The sequence below is a fragment of the Thamnophis sirtalis genome, unplaced genomic scaffold, assembly GCF_051295495.1.
Source record: "Thamnophis sirtalis isolate CommonGarterSnake01/CBP01778 unplaced genomic scaffold, rThaSir2_p1.2 scaffold_13, whole genome shotgun sequence".
NCBI classification, from domain to species: Eukaryota; Metazoa; Chordata; class Lepidosauria; order Squamata; family Natricidae; genus Thamnophis; species Thamnophis sirtalis.
This window is the reverse complement of record NW_028261393.1, coordinates 55,050,713-55,072,269: the sequence shown is the minus strand read 5'-3', so window position 1 is coordinate 55,072,269 and position 21,557 is coordinate 55,050,713. Positions and strand designations below refer to the sequence as shown.

Here is a 21,557-nt window from a genome sequence, read left to right as displayed (position 1 = left end):
CAGTTTTGACTTTGCCTGCTGTGTGAATCAGCCATGTTTACACCATGGTTAATAACTGAATAAAGATGGGGTGGTGGGAGTGGCTTGCCGGCCATGTGTTTTCTTTCTTTCTTTCTTTCTTTCTTTCTTTCTTTCTTTCTTTCTTTCTTTCTTTCTTTCTTTCTTTCTTTCTTTCTTTCTCTCTCTGTCTCTCTCTCCTTCGTTTTGTCTCTCTGTCCCTTTTTCCTTTTTTTTCTTTCATCTTTCTCTCACTTTTTCTTTCTTTTTTTCTTTCTTTCTTTCTTTCTTCCTTTCTTTCTCTTTCTCTCTCTGTGTGAGTCAGTCTGTCTGTCTTTACCTCCACTAGACCAATAAGATCCCACAGACTAGGCCTCCTCCGAATCCCATCCACCGGCCAGTGTCGACTGGCGACTACCCGGAGGAGGGCCTTCTCTGTGGCTGCTCCGGCCCTCTGGAACGAACTCCCCGTGGAGATTCGTACCCTCACCACCCTCCAGGCCTTCCGCATAGCCCTTAAAACCTGGCTGTTCCGACAGGCCTGGGGCTAAAGACTTGCAGCCCCACTTCGAATGGTATGATTGTTTGTGCTTTTTAATTGTGTATGGTCTTTATGTTTTTGTAACTTGTCTGTTTTCCCCTCCCTTGAGTTGTGAGCCGCCTTGAGTCCCTTTCGGGGAAAAGGGCGGCATACAAATAAAGCAAAATGAAATGAAATGAAAAAATGTCTGTCTGTCTGTCTCTCTCTGTCTCTGTGTGTGTCGGTGGTGGGTTTCAAAAATTTTTGTCACCTCTTCTATAGGTGTAGCCTGCTTTCTGGGTCCACTGGTGGAACCTCTTCTAACCGGTTCGGTGGATTTGACGAACCGGTTCTACTGAACTGGTGCGAACTGGTAGGAACCCACATCTGCACCTAGCACAGTAACGAAGCACTCGGAAACCAACCGGCAAAAGTTTGTAGAATGAACCTCCACCCTCATGGCTGAGTGTGTTACGGCGTGGTGCTACAGTCCACAAATCGTGGTCAAGGAAACCAGGATGTGGTGTGACTTCTTGTGACCCAGACCTGCCTACAGCCCTGTGCGCAATTAAGCCAAAGATGGAGACGCACACTTAAGAAGTTTAGCAACTTTGCGGTGTCCCCATCTTCATCTCCCTCAAAAGACAAGGCCTCGAAGAAGAACGAGTATAAGGCATAAATTCGATCTGGCAGGTTTCTGAAACAGGAAGAGGCATAGAAGCAGAAAGGGAAGCGGCAGGAAATAGGTAAGTTTTGAGCTGGAGTTTCAATACCCACAAAGATGCGCAGAAAACCCCATTGTGAGAGAGAGCTGCATCGCTCTATGGTAGCCCAAAAGCAGAAGTCCGAAAGTGAAAAGGGGATATTTTTTAAAAAGATTTTTATCCTGCCTTTGTTTTGTTTTTGTTTTTTTTAAAAAAATAACTTGAGGAAGCAAATATACTAATGCGCCTTTATCTTCCTTTTCCCACAACAGGGCTTGTGAGATAAATTGCGGAGAGAGAGAGGGAGAGGGAGAGGGAGAGGGAGAGGGAGGGAGGGAGGGAGAGAGAGGGAGGAGGGAGAGAGGAGAGAGAGAGGGAGGGGAGAGAGAGAGAGAGAGAGAGAGAAGAGAGAGAGAGAGGGAAAGAGAGAGAGGGGAGAGAGAGAGGAGGAGAGAGAGAGAGAGAGGGAAGAGAGAGGAGAGAGAGAGAGAGAGAGAGAGAGAGGAGAGAGAGAGAGAGAGGGGAAAGAGAGAGAGGAGAGAGAGAGAGAGAGAGAGAGAGGGAGGGGAGAGAGAGAGAGAGAGGAGAGAGAGAGAGGAGAGAGAGAGGGAGGAGAGAGAGAGGAGAGAGAGAGAGGAGAGATTGAGGAGAGAGGGAGAGAGAGAGGAGAGAGAGAGGAGAGGGAGGGAGAGAGGAGAGAGAGGGAGGGAGGGAGGCAGGGAGAGGGAGGGAGAGAGGGAGAGAGAGAGAGGGAGGGGAGAGAGAGGAGAGAGAGAGAGAGAGAGAGAGAGAGAGAGGAGAGAGAGAGAGGAGAGAGAGAGAGAGAGAAAACGAAAACGAATACAAAGTCACCCAGCCAGTTTTTCATGCCTAAGGTGGGACTAGAAAGATTGCCAAGAAGGTGGATAAAATCCATCTGCTGTTGCAAAATTGCTCCTCAGCTCCTCCCGACTTTGAGCAAGTTCCCAGGATCCAGCCGGCACTACAACATTCTCACACCAAGCCCTTGGGAATCCTTTAGAGGCGGCTAAATATCGAGGGATATCCAGAGGAAGACGTGACAGTTTTCGCATCCAGCCCAAGAAGGAAAGGACAGGCTTGCTCTGCATGGGGAGGAGGGGGGGTGTTTCAAAGAGTGGGGTGGAAAGCCCATTTCCTGGGTCTCCTCAGATGGCATTTGCATGGAGATGAGACTGTTCTGACAAACTCCTTGTCCGACAAAAAACCCTTTTATTAATTGACTGTGAGTTCTGCTCATTCACATCCAGCAAAGTCTTTCAAGGGAGGATTTACAGTCACAGACCTTATCTGTCTTGGAGAGCTGCCAGGCCGATCTCTGCAAAACTCAGCAAGGAGTCTCGGAGAGTCAGGAGCCAATGAAGCAAACTCATTGTCTCCTGCAAACTCCACTCCCCTTTCGCTCCTCTTTTATTCCCTCTGGGAGGGGACATTCACCGTCCACCTGTGGCCTTACTCCCGAGTTGACCCTTGTTCTTTAGCTCTTCTCTTCGTCTGGCCACTCTGCGCATGTGCACACTGGGAACAGGCTCCAGCTGTTCGTCTGCCCCACTGATGACTGACTCTGAAGGCAGCTGATAACTGGCATACGGCCCTGGTCCCCTCTCCACCTCTGACCCACAGCCCTCATCGGACCCTTCCCAAGACTCCAGGATTGGCCCAGGTTCCTCCCCAACCTCCTCACTGTCCGAATCTGCTGCCAGCTCAGCTGGCCACTGGCGGGCTATAACAGAGACCGAGAGATACATCCATCCAGCAGATGAAGTCTGGGGAAGGAGGTCCAGTTGATCACCAGGTCCAAACCCATCAAGGTGTCAGCCAACATTTCAAATCACCTCTTGGGAATTGGGAGCCACTTTGCATAATCCTTTCCTGGGTGTTCCCGCCATGTTCTGGGTGAATAGCTGCTTGGTGCCTACCACTTTATTGAGCCAAGGTGGCGCAGTGGTTAAATGCAGGACTGCAGGCTACTTCAGCTGATTGCAGTTCTGCAGTTCGGCTGTTCAAATCTCACCGGCTCAGGGTTGACTCAGCCTTCCATCCTTCCGAGGTGGGTGAAATGAGGACCCGGATTGTTGTTGGGGGCGATATGCTGACTCTGTAAACCGCTTAGAGAGGGCTGAAAGCCCTATGAAGCGGTATATAAGTCTAACTGCTATTGCTATTGCTATCTGAATCCTGAACCATAATTGCCGTGATGGGTTCTTAAGGGTTCGGACCGGTCGGCTGAACCAGTAGTGGTTTGGAGGCCTGGGTCACTGGAATCAGCAGCAACCCCGGCCTGCCATGCCACCAAACCGGTTCTCCTACAGCGGCGCCATCTTGATTTATGTTGCAACAACCTTCATTGCACAAATGTATTTTTCCCCCCCATTTTAAAAAATGTTTTGCCCATGCGCAGACCTATTTATGAGAAACTGCGCGGTATAACAACCCCCTCCTGCAACATTGATGACTGTTAGTTTCTATGCTGTCTTGCAAATTAAAAATTGTATTAAATTAAAACAAAAAAACCCCCGCAGAGATCCGGACCCTTACCAATCTCCTGGCCTTCCGTAAAACGACCAAGACTTGGCTGTTCTGGCAGGCCTGGGGCTGTTGATTAATATCCATCCCCACTTGATTGAATGGATGATATATTAATTTTAATAATTGTATTTTTTAAAATTTTGTATATGTTTTTTTTTTATTTCCTTTATTTGTATGCCGCCCTTTTCCCTGGGGGGACTCAGGGCGGCTCACAATTCAAAAAGGGAGGGGGAGAAAGACAAACAGTATTCCAATATGGAAACAATACAACATATTAAAAGAGAGCACAACAGTCACACAATTCGGGTGGGGTTGGAATCTTAACCCCAGGCCAGCCGGGACAGCCAGATCTTCAAAGCGGCGCGGAAGGATTGGAGGGTGGTGAGGGTCCGAATCTCCACGGGGAGTTCGTTCCAGAGGGTCGGAGCAGCCACCGAGAAGGCTCTCCTCCGGGTAGTTGCCAGTTTGCACTGGCTAGTAGATGGAATTCGGAGGAGGCCTAATCGATGCGATCGTATCGGTCTAGTGGAGGTAATTGGCAGTAGGCGGTCTCTCAAATACCCAGGCCCACTACCATGAAGGGCTTTATAGGTGATTTGTTGTGAGCCGCCCAGAGTCCCAAGGGAGTGGGCGGCATACAAATCTTATTAAAGTTGAAAGTTGAAAAACAAGGGAGAGCACCGCTTCGTTTTGAGAGAGACAGAAAACGCCAAAATACAAAACACGAACCTTTGCCGACTAGCCTACGACCGCGGGGACAGATCGGTGGGAAAAAAGGTTCACTAAACCTTCAGAAGTTCAGCTACCGGGGGGAAGGGGGGGGGGCTTACAAACGCTAACCCACAAAGTTATGTCACAAACACAAAAGCAGTTTCTTCTATCAGAAAAAGAAAAGTATTGTTCATTGTTTACCTAAAAACGGTACAGCTCAACAGAGTTTTACAGAACCTGAAATACATTACAAATGAACCTTTTTCACAGTTTTCTAGGGAAAAAAACAGAAAAGAAAGAAGTTCCATGGCAAAGATAAATTCGCCAGCTCAAAACCACCACTGTAAAAACATGGATTTGGACGCGAACTCAAGTCCTTTCGCGGAATCTGCTGGGTTGTGCAAGCCTGTTGTGCAAGCCTTTTGGACCCCAGCCAAGGGAACAATGATCTTTGTTCGGCTTCAGATTTGCGGTGCCGTCTTATCAGTCCCCCGTGGTTCTGAATGCGCTTATCACTGCCACAGCATCGAAAACCTAACTTAAAGCGATTTAAGATGTGCGTAAACCCTTTCCTGGACTTCCTACATTCATGCGCTTGTGAGTGCCATGAAACCAGGGGAGAAAAAGGGCAAATAAGAATAATAATAGTAGTAAGGGATGCAATCGTCACCAGTCTTGTCTGCAATTTTGTCACCTCGTGAGAAATTCTGGATTTATCCTGGGGTGGTGGGGTGGTGGTAGGCTGCTATCACACCATTCACGTGGGGCTAAAAGCCTTGCCAGTTTGAGGGCCGTTGAACTGGCCCGTGTGTATAAAAACCACAGTCCCTTAGAGCCAATGTTGCTTCACAGAAGCTATCGTGCGGCTTGATGATTCCAGTTTTTGATAACTTTGGGGAAAGTTTCCAAGTGAAGGAGAGTTAATTTCCCACTTCTGCCTGCCCGCATTTGCTGCTTCCATCCATCAACGAATAAGCAAATCCGTGCAAAGGTCTTTCTCCAAGAGGCCACCCATCATCGCCTCTTGAGATGAGTCTTTTTCTCCTGCAGCGCTGGGCCTCCTCACTTCACACTCAGACGTCGTTTCATATAACGACGGCCACCCGGCCTTCTCACTTCCCGTCGGCGCTGCGAGTGGAAGCACAGGGTTTTCCTTGGCTAGCTCATCCTGTAGTCTGAGTCTAGAACACGAGACAAAGACAAAAACCAATGAAATGGGGCAGGCGGAAAGAAAACGGATTGCCCTTCATGGGCCATGATAGCCCAACGCCCTTGAAGCGGGGGGGGGGGAAACGCTACCGGTTCGGGCTGGTTCGCCGGAAACAATAGTAAAAAAGATTTTGAAAAGTTTTATTTAAAATGTTCTGACAATCGCACAGCTGATCTTTGGAACTTTTTTTTTTAAAAAGGTTTTAAGCATTTTTTTTTTACTACAGGTTCGCAGGGGTGGGGGTGGGGTCCATTTTTGGTCCCAGGAGGCTTCCCTGGAGCCTGTTAGGACAAAAACAGAGGGTGGGGGGATGCTGAGAAAGAAAGAAAAAAAGAAAGAAAGAAAGAAAGAAAAAAAGAAAGAAAAAAAGAAAGAAAGAAAGAAAGAAAGAAGAAAGAAAGAAAGAGAAAAAGAAGAAAAGAAAACTAGAGAAAGAAAAGAAAAAAAGAGAGCGAGAAAGAAAGAAGAAAAAAAGAAAGAGAAAGAAAGAAAAAAAGAAAGAGAGAAAGAAAGAAAAAAGAAAAGAAAGAGAAAGAAAGAAAAAAAAAGAGAGAGAAAGAAGAAAAAGAAAGAGAGAAAGAAAGAAAGAAAAAAAGGAAGAGAAAGAAAAAAGAAGAAAGAGAGAGAGAAAAAGAAAGAAGAAAAGAAAGAGAAAGAAAGAAAAAGAAAGAGAGAGAGAGAAAGAAGAAAAGAAAGAGAAAGAAAGAAAAAAGAAAGAAAAGAGAGAAAGAAAAAGAGAAGAGAAAGAAAGAAAGAAAGAAAGAAAAGAAAAGAAAGAAGAAGAAGAGAGAGAGGGAGAGAGAGAGAGAGAGAAAGAAAGAAAGAAAGAAAGAAAGAAAGAAAGAAAGAAAGAAAGAAAAAGATATGGAGGGAGGGAGGGAAAAAGGAGAGGAAGGAAGGACTTCAAACCCGGCACTAGAAGCAGCTTCAGAGCATAATCCGGGGCTGAAAGGTTCCTGGAGGTCATCTAGACCAACCCCCTGCTCCAGCAGGGCATTGTTAAAGTGAGTTTCTGTCTTTTGATCTCCCAGTTACATGACTACATAGCCACGCCCCCCCAATCACACGACACCCCCCCCACACCACCACCACCCCCACCAGAACCCCTAGTAAACATTTTTAGATTTCCCTACTGCCTCGAAAACTATAATTTCTGCTTAGGGGTAAACCTGGTGAGATTCCCTCAAAGGCTGTTCCTGAAAACGTTGGGTGGGATTAGGCTTGGCGATGAAAGTGACTCCATAAGGTCTACTCTGCTGATTGCACTCTTTTAACTCAACTGTTAAGGGGTAATTATGAAACATAGTTTTGAAAACCCAACAGAGTTGCTCCTTCTCCTCCTCCTCTTACACTTGAGAAGATGAAGGCAGCTCAGCCTTGAGTTTCTTTCTTCCCCTTTCAGGGCGAACCGCTCTTGCATTCCCTATTCAAGGTTGTCTCTGCACTCCTCTACACTAAGTGTTACACCCCACGTGAAGAACTAAGTGTGCCAAACATTCATGCAGATTGGCATTTCTGTGGCTTAGCCCATTGAGTGAAGTCAACCCACAGGCTCAGAGGTGGGTTCCTACCGGTTCACACCGGTTCGGTAGAACCGGTTCGTCAAATCTACCGAACCGGTTAGAAGAGGTTCCACCAGTGGACCCGGAAAGCAGGCCACACCTGCAGAAGAGGTTCCAAAAAATTTTGAAACCCACCATTGACACACACACACACACACACACACACACTCAAAGAGAGAGAGAGAAAGAAAGGAAGGAAGAAAGAAAAAAAGAAAAAGTGAGAGAGATGAAAGAGAAAAAGGGAAAAGGGACAGAGAGACAAAAGGAAGGAGAGAGAGACAGAGACAGAGAGAGAGAAACACATGGCAGGCAAGCCACTCCCACCAGGTCACATGGCTGGCAAGCCACTCCCATAAAGGAGGCCACACCCACAGAGTAGGTTCGAAATTTTTTTGAAACCCACCACTGGGCGGGCTTCAAAAATTTCACCAACGGGTTCTCTGCCCGATTGCTGAGTGGGTGTGGTGGGCGTGGCCTAGCCAGCCTCTTGCACCACAGTATGGGGCATTTTCGCCATCCCCAGGCTCCGGAGGCTTTCCTTGAGCCTCTGGGAGGGCGAAAACATCCTGTCCCGGAGGCCTGTTTCCGGCCTTCCCGAATTTCCGAGAGGCCTGTTTTCCCCCCTCCCTGAGCCTCCACGCACGCCCTGTATTTACCTCCCGGGAGGGGAGGAGTGTGTGGGGAGGGTCATGGTGGGCGAGGCCAGCCAGGGATAGGATTTGGAGGATCTCCGAACCAGCCATAACGTTAGCTACGTGCAGGAGCCGAGGTGGCACAGTGGTTAGGGTGCAGTACTGCAGGCCACTGTTATCTGCAGTTCAGCGGTTCTAATCTCACCGGCTCAAGGTTGACTCAGCCTTCCATCCTTGCGAGGTGGGTAAATGAGGACCCAGACTGTGGGGGGGCGATATGCTGACTCTGTAAACCGCTTAGAGAGGGCTGAAAGCCCTATGAAGCGGTATATAAGTCTAACTGCTATTGCTATTGCTATTCTCCCGAACTCGGCCAAACCTGTAGCAGTCCACTCCTGCGCATGCTTTCATCTGCATTCCGTGAAATGGATTCATTCAGTAACTAGTTGTTCAAATTTTTACGTGCAAAGGTATTCCCCAAAGGTACCCAGAAACCCCCCTCCTGCCCACCCACCCCCACAGATGCACCTCGCGGTATTTTTTTTGTTAGCCTGCGTTTTCTTCACCTACTGATTATATCAGGTTTAATGAATTCGGATGGATATTCAACGGGCAGATACTCTTCTCTCTGATCTTCAAACATTCGTTTTAGAACTTTTTCAGGGTCAGGAATTATCGGGAAGATCAACAGCTGAATCCTGCAGAGTGGAGAGGACAAAATAATGAGAATGGTCCATATTGGGAGGATCCCCACTTCTTTTCCTTGGGCTGAGCAAAGTGATGCAGGCCTTTAATAGGTTTTTAATAGATCTTTAATGGGTCCTTTAAGACCTATTAATAGGTCCCTATTAAGACCTTTAATAGGTCTTTAATAGGTCCTATTAATAGGTCCCTATTAAGACCTTTAATAGGTCTTTAATAGGGGTTTTTCCCCCCCTGGCTTCAAATGCACAAATGCCCAGCAACTATGCAGATCCGGCAAAAAGAAAGTATTTTGAGTCTCAGCAATTAGTTTCTTACCTCTTCAGATAAACGAGGAAAATGATAGTCAGGGTGGCAGCGCACAACGGAACCATGACGAACAAAATAATGTTCAATGTTTCAAACGTCTCCCGATCATCTAAAAAGGCAAGGAGAGTGACACCGTTTCCAGCTGAAGCCAGAAGGACCCACGAACAGCCCACGGTTGCTAAATCATTTCCTTCAGAGCAGTGAAGGAAGACTATGGAGGCTTCACATGGGACCCCAATTCAGACTTCTGGCCAAGAGAAGAGGTTGCCATTGATGCTTCTCCCAGCTAGGAAAATCTGAGCACATCCTGTGTTCGGAACGTGGAACCTTCCCTGGAATGGAATCATTGAGAGGGGCTGTTGTGACCCAGCAGGAGCCGTTGGAGCTGCCACCAGACTCCGACAGCGAGGGGCCCTATGAGTCGGCTCTGGAGGATGTGGAGGACCCTGGACAGGGTTCCGACTCCGAGCAGGGCGCAGAGAGGCTGGTTGGCCACCAGGAGGCACATGAGCCTTGGACCAGTGGGGAGGAGACAAGGGAGAGTGAGACAGAAGCCAGCAGTGAGTTGTTCCTGGATGCACGCCATCGAAGAGCTAGTAGGCGTCAGGAACAATTACGCAATTACAGGAGGTAATTGCACTCAGCTGGTGGTCATTAGGCTCCTCTCCAGACTATAAAAAGGCTACTTGTGCACACACCCCTCTTTGTAGAAGTCAACGCAGTGATTACAAGTTGGAGAACTTTTGTATCTAGTTTGGCAGGCTGGATTGCTGCCAGGGTTTGTCTGAATTTTCTGCCAAGGTTCTTATCTGTTTGTTCTGCTTGGCTTTCAGCCACCAAGAGGTTTTGGTGTCTTGCTATTAAAGTACATTCCAGTTAAGCTTGTCTCGGCATTTGTTACTGGACGGAGGAGGGGGTCAGAACAGGGGCTGGCAAGGGGGTCCTGAGGGGTGGGGGTGGGGAGTTCCCATGGCCACTCTCCCTGCTGACAACCCAAATCATAAATTGGGTGTGACCAATCAGCCTTGTGTATAGATGTGTATGATTTTTAAGTCATGTGTTTGTTTCTGTTGATGTGCTTATGTGTTTAAAATAAGAATTAATACCAAAAAAAAAAAAGGGAGTTTGAGTTTGAGTTTCATTTTATTTATATGCCACCCTATTCCCTGCGGGACTCCGGGTGGAAGGGAAAAAACTACAAAATACAGGGCATTTAAAAGCAACCAACAACCACACGATTCGAGAGGGGAAGGGAACTCATCGACCCCAGGCCTGCCGACACAGCCAGGTTTTAACGGCTTTTCGGAAGGCCTGGAGAGAGGCGAGGGTCCGAATCTCTGCGGGGAGTTCGTTCCAAAGGGCCGGAGCCGCCACAGAGAAGGCCCTCCCCCGGGTAGTGGCCAGATGACATTGGCTGGTAGACGGAACCCGGAGGAGGCCTGCTCTGTGTGATCTAATGGGATTCCCACTCATGCCCTGAGACGTAGATCTGGAATGGCACCATTGGAAAAGAATCTCATCAATCTAACCCAGACACTAAAGCCGTCCTTTGATATGGCAATATCCCTCTCTGATCCGCTCCCTGTTGAGGGGGCCGTCAAGTCCACAGAGGATGTCCTAGCTAGCAGAAGAGAGTGATGTAAATAGTCCTTCCAAATGTAACTGAAATAATCCTATCAATTTAAGCAACGTGAAACACAGGTAGGATGCCATGAAGTTAACTCAAAGACCAAATGCAACCAGCACAAGATCCTGTAGGCAGAAACAACTTGGTGGCTTAGTTCCTTAGAAAAAGGGACTCACCCCAGTGCACCGGCTCGCTCCATTCACTCCAGAGACCGCGCGATTCCTTACAGTCACTGCCGACCCCGCCCAGCACAGCCCTCACTCTCAGAGTGTGATACTTCTTGGGCTCAAGGTTGAGGGGCACTTTGGTGTTGTCTTCAGAAGGCTGTAGAAGAAACATGGACAGTGTCAGGCCTGCAGCCATCTTTTCTTTTTATATATCCTACTATGCCTTTTCTATGATGGGAAAATGGGATTGTATGGAGGTAGATGATATGCAGCCATAACAACATTCTTTCTAGAAATCCAAGGTCATCCTAAGGTCTCCACTATCTCCAGAGAGGATATTCCACCAACGGACATATGTTAAGAGTCTACTTTCAGTCTTCCTGAGTGGGATCTCCCAGGATGAAGTTGGTAGTAGACTGTTTTGGTCAACATCACCATATCATCTAATCTACATCTATATTGCTTCATACAAGAAACCACAACATCGCTATGTACAATTTGTCTCCTGATCTTCTTAATGTCTCGCGTCATAAACCAATCTCAGGTGGCAGAAACTTTTTATCCATGACGACAGCAACGGAGTCAAAGGTTATCTTCGCTTTTGCCATGCTGGCTGCGAATTATGGGGATTGGAGTCCCAGCCCGTCAGGGTTAAATGGTTTTAATTGTGCCTCAAATCAGTTTGCAAAGGAAGATGGGGGGAAAGAAGAAAGAGGCAAGGAGAGGAGGATGGAAGGGAGAGGAAGAGGAGAGGGTAGGAAGGGGAAGAGGAGGAGTAGGGGAGAAGAAAGGGAAGAAGGAAGGGGAAGGAGAGGAGGATGGAAGGGGGAGGAAGAGAAGGAGAGAGGGTAGGAAGGGGAAGAGTAGGAGTGGGAGAAAGGCAAGGGAAGAAGGAAGGGGAAGGAGAGGAGGATGGAAGGGAGAGGAAGAGAAGGAGAGAGGGTTGGTAGGAGAAGAGGAAGAGTAGGAGTAGGAGGAAGGGAAGGGAAGAAGAAAGGGGAAGGAGAGGAGGAAGGAAAGAAGAGGTAAGGAGGATGGAAGGGAGAGGAAGAGAAGGAGAGAAGGTAGGAAGGGGAGGAGGAAGAGGAGGAGCGGGAGAAAGGCAAGGGAAGAAGGAAGGGGAAGGAGAGGAAGAAGGAAGAAAGTAGAGAAGGGAGGGAGGGAGAAAAGAAAGGGAAAATAAGCTGGTGTTACAACAGGAAGAAGGGATGGTAAATAAAGCAACCCAAACTGTATATTATAAGCTATTAAATGAAATAATAAATGTATAAGAATGATAAATGTATAGAAGAATAACAACTATGGGAATGTATACTTAAAATGCTACGTAAGAGAATAAAAAATAAACAATTTTCTCAGAAAAAAAAAAGCAGTTAGCAGACAACTCAAGGTAATTATCTCTAGATTCCATGCACGATATTTCAAGCAGTAAAACACTGCTTTAAAAAAAAGAAACAACTTAAACACAAAGGTAGCTTACCTGCTTCTTTTCGCCGTTTATTTCAATACCATAGCATATGCCATTCCACAAGCTGGGAGCGTGCCACGTTAGAAAAATAACTTCACCAACCTTCTCGAGCTTCAGATTGGATGGTGGGTGAAGTTTTACTGGATAATCTACAAGAAAACAAACAAAGGTTCTTGTTCAAGACGCCACGTTCATTATTCCTACAAACGCACCGAGATCAATCCACTGTCCTTTCCACTTCATTCCCTTCTACTTCTTCTGCTGACCTGGTCAGTTTCCATTCAATGATTAATTTGAATGCTAAGGTAAGGTTAGGTTAGGTTTATTAGATTTATATGCCGCCCTTCTCCCAAGGACTCAGGGCGGCTCACAACATTAAAAGAAACACATAATACAAAAGTTTAAAAAAAAATTAAATAGAATATCCCAAACCCAATTAAAATTGACAATGACATTTTTTTTAAAAAAAATCGAATTAAAATTAACAGTGATCAATAATATTTTGTTTTGTTCAGGCCAGGCTGACTTGCTGGAAAAGCCAACTTTTTAGGGTGCGTCGGAAGGACCGGAGGTCAGGGATTATACGAAGCTCCGGGGGCAGCTCATTCCAGGCGCTCCCACAGAGAAGACTCTCCCCCCAGGGGTCGCTAGCCGACCCTGTCTGGCCGACGGCACCCTGAGGAGGCCAACTCTGTGGGATCGCACGGGACAATGGGAGGCTACCGGTGGCGCTTGGTGGTCTCGCAGGTAAGGGGTTTATACCCATCTATGCAACCCACCTAGAGATGCTCGGTTTTGCACGAGCCCTCCTCAGAACACACTCGTTATTGTGCCTCCAAACACAGGGAACACTCGCGCAAAAGACAAGCCCTCGGTACCCAGATTTTGCAAACCACGATGGGGATGAACTTCTCCCCCAGCCCCCACGTGCTTCTGGCTTTGCGTAAAACTTCACCCGTAATGAACCCTTGGTTGGCTTAACGATCACCGCGAAAAAGATAATAAAATCCTGTTGGTCAAAGGACCAACCTCTGGAGCCGAGGTGGCGCAGTGGTTAGGGTGCAGTACTGCAGGCCACTTCAGCTGACTGTTATCTGCAGTTCAGCGGTTCTAATCTCACCGGCTCAAGGTTGACTCAGCCTTCCATCCTTCCGAGGTGGGTGAAATGAGGACCCGGATTGTTGTTGGGGGCGATATGCTGACTCTCTAAACCGCTTAGAGAGGGCTGAAAGCCCTATGAAGCGGTATATAAGTCTAACTGCTATTGCTATTGCTATTTTAAGAGAGTTACAGCCTACGGCCATAACGAGCAAACTTCATTATAGTTGTGTGTTGAAAGTAAAATGTAGATCATAAGGTAGTGATGGCGAACTTTTTAGGCATCGAGTGCCCAAATCGGAATGCCAGAGCACCAAAAACCCAAAGGCCACATGCCCAGCCAGTGCATGCCTGTTTTTTGGGCATTTTTGGCTGTTTTCAGGGAGTTTTCCAGGTGATTTTCAGGGCATTTTCCAGGTGATTTTCGGGGAGTTTTCAGGCCATTTTCTGGTGCTCTGGCACCCCCGAAGACCAGCTGGATGGTGTTGGAAACCAGAAGAGCAGCTGGTGATGGTGCACGTCCCCACAAAGAGGGCTCTACGTGCCACCTCTGGCATGCGTGCCATAGGTTTGCCATCACGGTCAAAGAGTCTGGGAAGGTGTCCTGCACACCTTGAAAAGTGCCAAAGATGGGGAAGAGATTTCCTCGCATTCCTGTGGGACACTTTAAAGGTTAAAGAAGGGAGGTGAGAAGGATTGTTGGATGGTCCCAGTTCCCAAGGAACAGGGGTCAGCAAACTGCGGCTCTGGAGCCGCATGTGGCTCTTTCCTCCCTCTGCTGTGGCTCCGTCACGGGTCGGCGCCACAATTTTGAGAGGAGCTTCCGGTGGGGGTGAGGGTGGGGGAGAAACAGAGTGTGCCAAGAGAAGACTCTATGGCAAGGGGAGGGTTTTCCGGTTGTCTCCACAATTGATAGGACTTTCAGTTAGGACAGGTAGAGGAAAAAGTACGCCGCGCTAGGAGGAGACTCTATGGTGGGGGAATTGAACTTCCGGTCAGCTCCAGAATTGAACGGGGGGCTTCCGGTTAGGACCTCTGTGGCTCCCGGTGTATTCTTTTCTGTGGGAAAGGGGTCCAAATGGCTCTTTGAGTGTTTAAGTTTGCCGACCCCTGCAAAGGAAGGTCTTCTTTTGGCTCATCTGGATGGTTCTAGCTCTCAAGGTTAGAATGAAAGCCATCAAGATGGGCGAGAAGGAGACCTTCCTTCAAAACTGGGACCATCCACGCAAGGACAATCCTTACCTCCCTTCGTTTCCTTAGAGGCTGCTGGGGGGGGGGGGGGGGGCTTCTGGGGGTTTGCACGGGTCCGGGCGATCCTCTAGCTGGGATTCTCCCCGGTTCAGCGAACCCCACCAAAAGCCACCCTTGGCTGGCTCCGCCCACCCCACCCCGCCCCTCCCAGGAGTCTCCACGCAGCCCGTCCCTCAACCCAGGTGTAAAATACTGTGAGGATAGATGAGACGCAGGCAGCTGAGGAACAGCATTTATTAACGAAAACGAGGTAAGAAGACAACTATATACAATTCAGCACCATGCCCTGATTGACAGCTATTTCTACAGGAGCCGTCAAACAGGGCAGCCAATAGCAAACAGCAGAAAAGCCCGCTTCCAGCCTTAGCCAATAGGCGCGAGCCTTTGGTTGCCGGGCTGTCGTATGTCAAGGACTTAAGCCAAGGACCCATGACCTGTCGCAAGTCGAGGACACAACACCAGGTAAGTACAGGGCCCATGTGGAGGCTGAGGGAGGGCACAAAAAGGGGCTACTGGAAGTTCCAGAAGTGCAGAAACGGGCTGTTTCCGACCTCCGGAGCCAGGGAGAAGCAGTTTTTACCCTCCCGGAGGTTCAAGGAAAGCCTCCAGAGCCTGGGGAGGCAATACCACCACCACCCACGCCGTGGTGACACTAGGCCACGGCCAACATGGCCACACCCACCCAGCAACGGGGCAGAGGACCCGTTGCTGGAACCTTTGAAACCCACCACTCGCCAAGAGGGGAAAACCTACCAGATTTTTCCGTACCTTCCTTGGTAAGCATGCAGACCGGCTGGATGTCTTCGGAATCACTTCGGATGGAAAGAGCTATGTTGCGATTCCCGGAACAGTTGATGGGAAAAATACATCGGAAGGTGTCTCCATCGACGCTACGGTTTGTGCACAGCTGCCTCTCTTCCAGGTTGCTGTACCTGAAAGGTGGATGGATGGACAGGTATGAGCAAAAGGATCAGAGAGGACAGGTGGAAGCAATGACCAAGCGCAATGGGGAGGTACTGAGGAAGCTCAGCTCTATGGCGCTTTCTCCAATGTTTAGACCAACGAGCGTAGACACACAGTGTTCGTTTGTGTTGTGCGGAGTGTCAAGGAAATGACCTCGACAGAGACATGTGGGAATTCTTGCCTAGACAAGGGTAGGGGGAGGCTGAACCGAGGTGGCGCAGTGGTTAAATGCAGCACTGCAGGCTACTTCAGCTGACTGCAGTTCTGCAGTTCGGCTGTTCAAATCTCACCGGCTCAAAGGTTGACTCAGCCTTCCATCCTTCCGAGGTGGGTAAAATGAGGACCCGGATTGTTGTTGGGGGCAATATGCTGGCTCTGTAAACCGCTTAGAGAGGGCTGAAAGCCTTATGAAGCGGTATATAAGTCTAATTGCTATTGCTTTTTAAGACCAGAGCAGTGAAATAATATTCAGAAGCCTTCATAACTGAGTGTCAGCATAACAAGTCTTCCCATCATAAAGATGCCAAGATTGAGAGAATGCTGAACTAAGAGGAGGAGGTGGAGGAGGAGAAGGAGGAGGAGGATAATCATTGCAAGATTGTGTGACTGCAGTTAGTCTAAACAAAAATATTTTATTAGCCTTGTAATAGCAGCCATTTGTCTGTTACAGCTAAAAACTTTATCACAACTTCAAACATAAATCATACTCTGATATCCTCATTTTCTCCAGGACGGCTCAAAAACAAGATAAACCATTGAGAAATATTACTGAATTACTAAAGGATTTGGAATGCAGCCGTTGTATTAGAGGCAATTCTTCAGAAATGCTACTCTGAAATCTAGCCACTCATCCTTTGGACAAGGCTTGGAGGGTGGCTGTCTTTTCTGAAGACCTTCAAAGAACACTCTGAAAGATCATTCCCTTAAGTAAACCATGTCACCATATCATTTTTATTTACCTAAGAGGTCAGCCTGCAGCACGATTTTAAGGGCTGGGATGGGGGGCATGAAACACAGCAAAAATGTAAACCAGGTTTTTAAAAAAACTCAAGAATGGCGCTCGCCACCCACAACTGATTTGAAGTGTTATGATGGGAATCAATCTGGTGCGAGTTGCTGACAGGCCCCCAGTTACAGAAAGAGAGTTTATTCCAATTATCTCCCCTGATTTAATCTTCCTTATTTAAAGTGGAGAAGCTCAGCTATTCCTGGGTCTCCTTTCAGAATTTCCACTTGAGCCTCCAAATGGATTTCAAGAGCGATAAACACCAGATTAAAACCTTTTACGGTTCTGTCCTGGAACTTCGGAGTGTGAGAGAGAAAACCCCAAAGCCTATTGAATACAGTCGACGTTCAAGAGTTCATTTAGCAACCTTTTGAACTTACGACGGCACTGGGGAAAGTGACTTACGACTGTTTTTTTCCACACTCGCGACCGTTGCAGCATTAGGGATGAATATTTGGACGCTTGGCCACTGGCTCATATTTATGACGGGTGTAGCGTCTGGGGCGGGCGTCATGTTTCGTTTTGCGACCTTCTGACAAGCAAAGTCAACGGGAGAAGCCGGATTCACTTAACAAGCAGGTTACTAGTTTAAGAACTGCCGAGATTCAACTGAACAACTCGGGCAAGGAAGGCCATACGGCGTGGCAAAATTCACAACAGCCGTATGTTGGGGACTGCCTGTAGATTAAATGGGCTCTTTTTAAGGGCCAGGAAAAAAGAACAGGGTTTACAAACCAGAAGGACAGGTGGTAGTTGGTGTGGGGAGGGGCTTGCCTTCCTCGCTTCCATGAACAGGCCATCCATTCCATGTTATGGCAAATGCAGCTGACATTCGTGGCTCCTGTTTCTTCCGTCCCTACAAAGGACAAAAGGACAGAATGGCATTTGTCTATCGCTCTGCATATACATGCCCACCTGCCCAAAAGCAAGGAGGAAAGACTAACATTCCCTGGGTCTGAAATCCCCAGCTCAAGCCCCAAGACCCTGTCTTATTTTTGGGAAAACATGGTACTAGCAGAGACCGGATCTGTACAAATCAAAATATTTGCACCAGCATTCAAGGACGTCGAGGGGTTTTGCTCTGCTCCAGTCAAAGCAGCGTGCAAAGGAATCCGTCTCTGCGACACCTGTCAAAGGAAGTGTGTCTTTTCTCCAGGTGGGCCGACACAGCTGCTTTCCGGAGGTGTACAGATCCTCCCCCTAGGCGCTCATCCTACACCCTGCCAAAACTCCCTTGTGTCTTCGGCTCTCGGGCGCTGCCCGGCCCAGTTCCCGGGCTGGTCTCGAAGGGCCCCCAGCCTCGCTACTGGTTTGGCTGGAATGTTTATATCTGTGCAATTCCTCGTTCTTACAGGAACATCTGCATCAACTCGGCGGCTGAAAATTTACCATTTTGTTCCAGCGGGATCTGAAACAATATTCCTTCCTCACTGTTCAAACAAGTTGCGCGTAGCCCAAAAGACATGTTTTTCCCCAGAGGGACAGCCATTATCTTGGATACCTCCAGGCTCCACATCTAACAAGGGGAAAAGGAAGAGCATTTAGGCAGGAGGAGGATCCCAGCCTGTCTCCTGGCGGGAGGGAGGAAATCCTCAGGAGCTCCCTGTCCCATTCTGCCTCTCGTTTTCTTGTTTTCTCTCTCTCGTTTTCTCTCTCTCTTTTTTCTCTCTCTCGTTTTCTCTCTCTCGTTTTCTCTCTCTCATTTTCTCTCTCTCGTTCTCTCTCTCTCTCTCTCTCTCTCTCTCTCTCTCAGCCCACAGGGGGCAGAGAGATTGGGGACCCCTGCGCTGGACGATTTGCCCAACTCCAAACTCCTTCCAATTTTTCAGCTTCTCGAGAAGCTCTTTCCTGTGGACGACCCCCCCCCCAAAAAAAGTCTGTTTAACATCTAAGATTAGAAAAGGCAGCGAGAGTGGAGGGTGGGGTGAGGGCAGGCGACCCCCTCCCCCATTTGCCAGGGACTTGTAATTCAGCTTCTGTTTTCTGTCATCTTTTCATTACAGACACCATTGTGTCGCTCCACCCTCCCCGACAGCTCGCTTAGCAACCTGCATTGAAGTCAAAGGACTCTCTTGTAGGCTCACCTCTTCCGTCCAGGTTTTGCCATTGAAGAGACCCGTGTAATACATCTTCTCGCAGGAATTCCCAGGGGGGAACACGACTGGATCCCACCGGACGCTCAGGATGCATCCGCTCTCATCGAAGGCGTAGGTGATGTGGAGGGGGAAGGCAGGGTGGACAGCACTCCTGGGAGGGGAGGGGAGGGAGAAGGAGAGGGTAAGCCAAGGGGACCCCTTCTTTTCTCTTTCTCCTTTCCTCCTTCTCCTTCCTTTCCTTCCTTTCCTCGTTCTTTCCTTTCCTCTTTCCTTTTCCTTTTCTCTCCTTCCTTCCTATCCTCCCATCCATCCATCCACCCTTCTTTCTCTTTCCTCACTCTCTCCCCCTCTTCCCCTTTCTTCCTTCTCTTTCCATCCTTCCTTTCCTTTCCTTTCCTTCTTCTCCTTCCTCCATCCTTCCTTCCTACCCTCCCATCCATCCTTCCATCCATCCATTCTTCTTTCCTTCCTCCCTTTCCTTCCCTCCCCTTTTCTTTCTCTTTCCAGCCTTCCTTTCCTTTTCTCTTTCCCCTTTCTTCTTCTTCATCCATCCTTCCTACCTCCCATCCATCTTCCATCCTTCTTTTCCTCCTCCTCCTTCCTTCTCTTCCCCCTTTCCTCCTCTCCTTCCTTCCTTCCTTCCTTCCTTCCTTTCCTCTTTCCCTTTCTTCTCCTTCCTCCACTCCTTCCTTCCTACCCTCCCATCCTTCCATCCATCCATCCATCCATCCTTCTTTTCCTTCCTCCCTCCCTCCCTTTCCTTCCTCTTCCCCTTTCTTCCTTCTCTTTCCATCCTTCCTTTCCTTTCCTCTTTCCCCTTTCTTCTCCTTCCTCCATCCTTCCTTCCTACCCTCCCATCCATCCACCCTTCCTTCTCCTTTCTTTTTCCCCTCCCTCCCCTCCCCCTTTCCTCCTTTTCCTTCCTTCCTTTCCTTTCCTCTTTCCCCTTTCTTCTCCTTCCTTCCTACCCTCCCATCCATCCACCCATCCTTCTTTTCTTTCCTTCATTCCTTCCCTTTTCTCTTCCCCCTTTCTTCTCCTTCCTTCCTCCTTCCTTCCCATCCATCCTTCCATCCATCCATTCTTCTGTTCTTTCCTCCTCTTTCCTTCCTCTTCCCCTTTCTTCCTTCTCTTTCCATCCTCCCTTTCCTTTTCTCTTTCCCCTTTCTTTTCCTTCCTCCATCCTTCCTTCCTATCCTCCCATCCATCCATCCATCCATCCATCCACTCTTCTTTCTCCTTTCTTTCACCCCTCCCTCCCCCTCTTCCCCTTTCCTCCTTCTCTTTCCTTTTTTCCCCTTTCCTCTTTCCCCTTTCTTCTCCTTCCTTCCTACCCTCCCATCCATCCACCCATCCATCTTTTCCTTCCTCCATTCCTTCCCTTTTCTCTTTCCCCTTCTCCTTCTGTTCTCCTTCCTTCCTTCCTTCCTTCCTTCCTTCCTTCCTTCCTTCCTTCCTTCCTTCCTTCCTATCCTCCCATCCCTCCATCCATCCACCCACCCATCCTTCTTTCTCCTTCCTTCCTTCTTTCCTCCCTCCCTCCCTCCCTTTCTTCCTTTCTCTTTCTCTTTCTCTCCCCCCCCCCCCCAATGTCAAGGCAGGGACTGTGACTCAGAGCAGAGTGATTCAGAGGCTTTGATTTCCAAGAGATCTCTGCTCAACTTCAGGGGCCAGATCTTAGCGGATTCCGTCACAGGATGGGTGGGGAGAAAGGGACAGGAAGGGCTGGATCCTTGAACCTAAGTGGACGGGGGTTTCAACCCAGAAAAGAGCTTGGTGGAGGGCTCTGGAATTGGGTGAGGGGAAGACCCTTCCTCTGCTTGCCTCCAGGGAGCCAGGAAAAAAAATTAACCAGCTGAAAAACATCCCTGATCCCCACAAACCACCATTAAACTAAGCTGTAGTTTAGCAAGTTGGGTGAGAGTTTGGTGACCCCTTTCTACCCCCCACCCCCCCGTAAGGTTAGGATCAAACCGCATCCAAGCCTAATTAGGACTTTGTAATTAATTTCACCTCCTGCCTTTCTGTCCAGCAGTTGTCTACACCCCATACGCACAGAGGGGAGACCCCAATACTCCCACTGTGCGACTTGTAGTAGTGCCCTCGGCTAGAGCGGAGGCTGCCGATGCCAGGAGCCCCGGCCGATGCCAGGAAGGACGGGCAGGGGCCCCTCAGTGGTGCTCCTATCTCCTGAAACACCCCCAGGGCCCCCCGAGGGTCTCCAGCCCTGCCTTTGAGCGGCCGAACCCCTCATTCGGAGCAAGGACACTTTTTATACTGGTAGTCCTTGACTTATGACCACAATTGACCCAGGTAGTCCTCAGCTTATGACCACAATTGACCCAGGTAGTCCTCGGCTTATGGCCACAATTGACCCAGGTAGTCCTCGGCTTATGGCCACAATTGACCCCGGTAATCCTCGGCTTATGGCCACAATTGACCCAGGTAGTCCTTGGCTTATGACCACAATTGACCCAGGTAGTCCTCGGCTTATGACCACAATTGACCCAGGTAGTCCTCGGCTTATGGCCACAATTGACCCAGGTAGTCCTCAACTTATGGCCACAATTGACCCAGGTAGTCCTCGACTTATGGCCACAACAGAGCCCGACGTTTCTGCTGTTAAGTGAGACATTGGTTCAGCGAGCTTTGCCCCCATTGACGACTTTTCTTGCCGCCGTTGTTAAGCGAATCCTGCCATTGTTAAATTTGCCCTTTGGTCATTAAGCGAATCCGGCTCCCCCATTGACGTCGCTTGTCAGAAGGTCGCAGAAGGGGGAATTACGTGACCCAAGGAGCCTGCAACCGTCATAAGTACGAGCCAGTTGCCAAGTGCCTGAATTTTGATCACATGATGACTGTGGGGAATGCTGGAACGGTCGTTAAGTGTGAAAAAAACGGCCGCAAGTTACTTCCCCCCCCCCGGGTCGCTCTAACTTTGAACCGTCACTAAATGAACTGTCGTAAGTCGAGGACTGCCTGCAACT

The 21,557-nt window shown here is 48.6% G+C and overlaps 1 protein-coding gene across 1 annotated transcript in view; it reads right to left on the bottom strand.

The window, feature by feature from the left end:
• Window positions 1-4,745: 4,745 nt before the first annotated feature.
• IL13RA1 (interleukin 13 receptor subunit alpha 1) overlaps window positions 4,746-21,557 on the bottom strand; it is a 19,033-nt gene continuing 2,221 nt past the window's right edge. Inside the window, 10 exon segments of the mRNA XM_087727035.1 lie at window positions 4,746-5,660; window positions 8,450-8,581; window positions 8,904-9,003; window positions 10,698-10,845; window positions 12,169-12,305; window positions 15,259-15,437; window positions 17,210-17,330; window positions 17,864-17,990; window positions 18,559-18,692; window positions 18,695-18,721. Coding sequence (XP_087583161.1) covers window positions 5,444-5,660; window positions 8,450-8,581; window positions 8,904-9,003; window positions 10,698-10,845; window positions 12,169-12,305; window positions 15,259-15,437; window positions 17,210-17,330; window positions 17,864-17,990; window positions 18,559-18,692; window positions 18,695-18,721 — 1,322 coding nt within the window. The 3' untranslated portion in view covers window positions 4,746-5,443.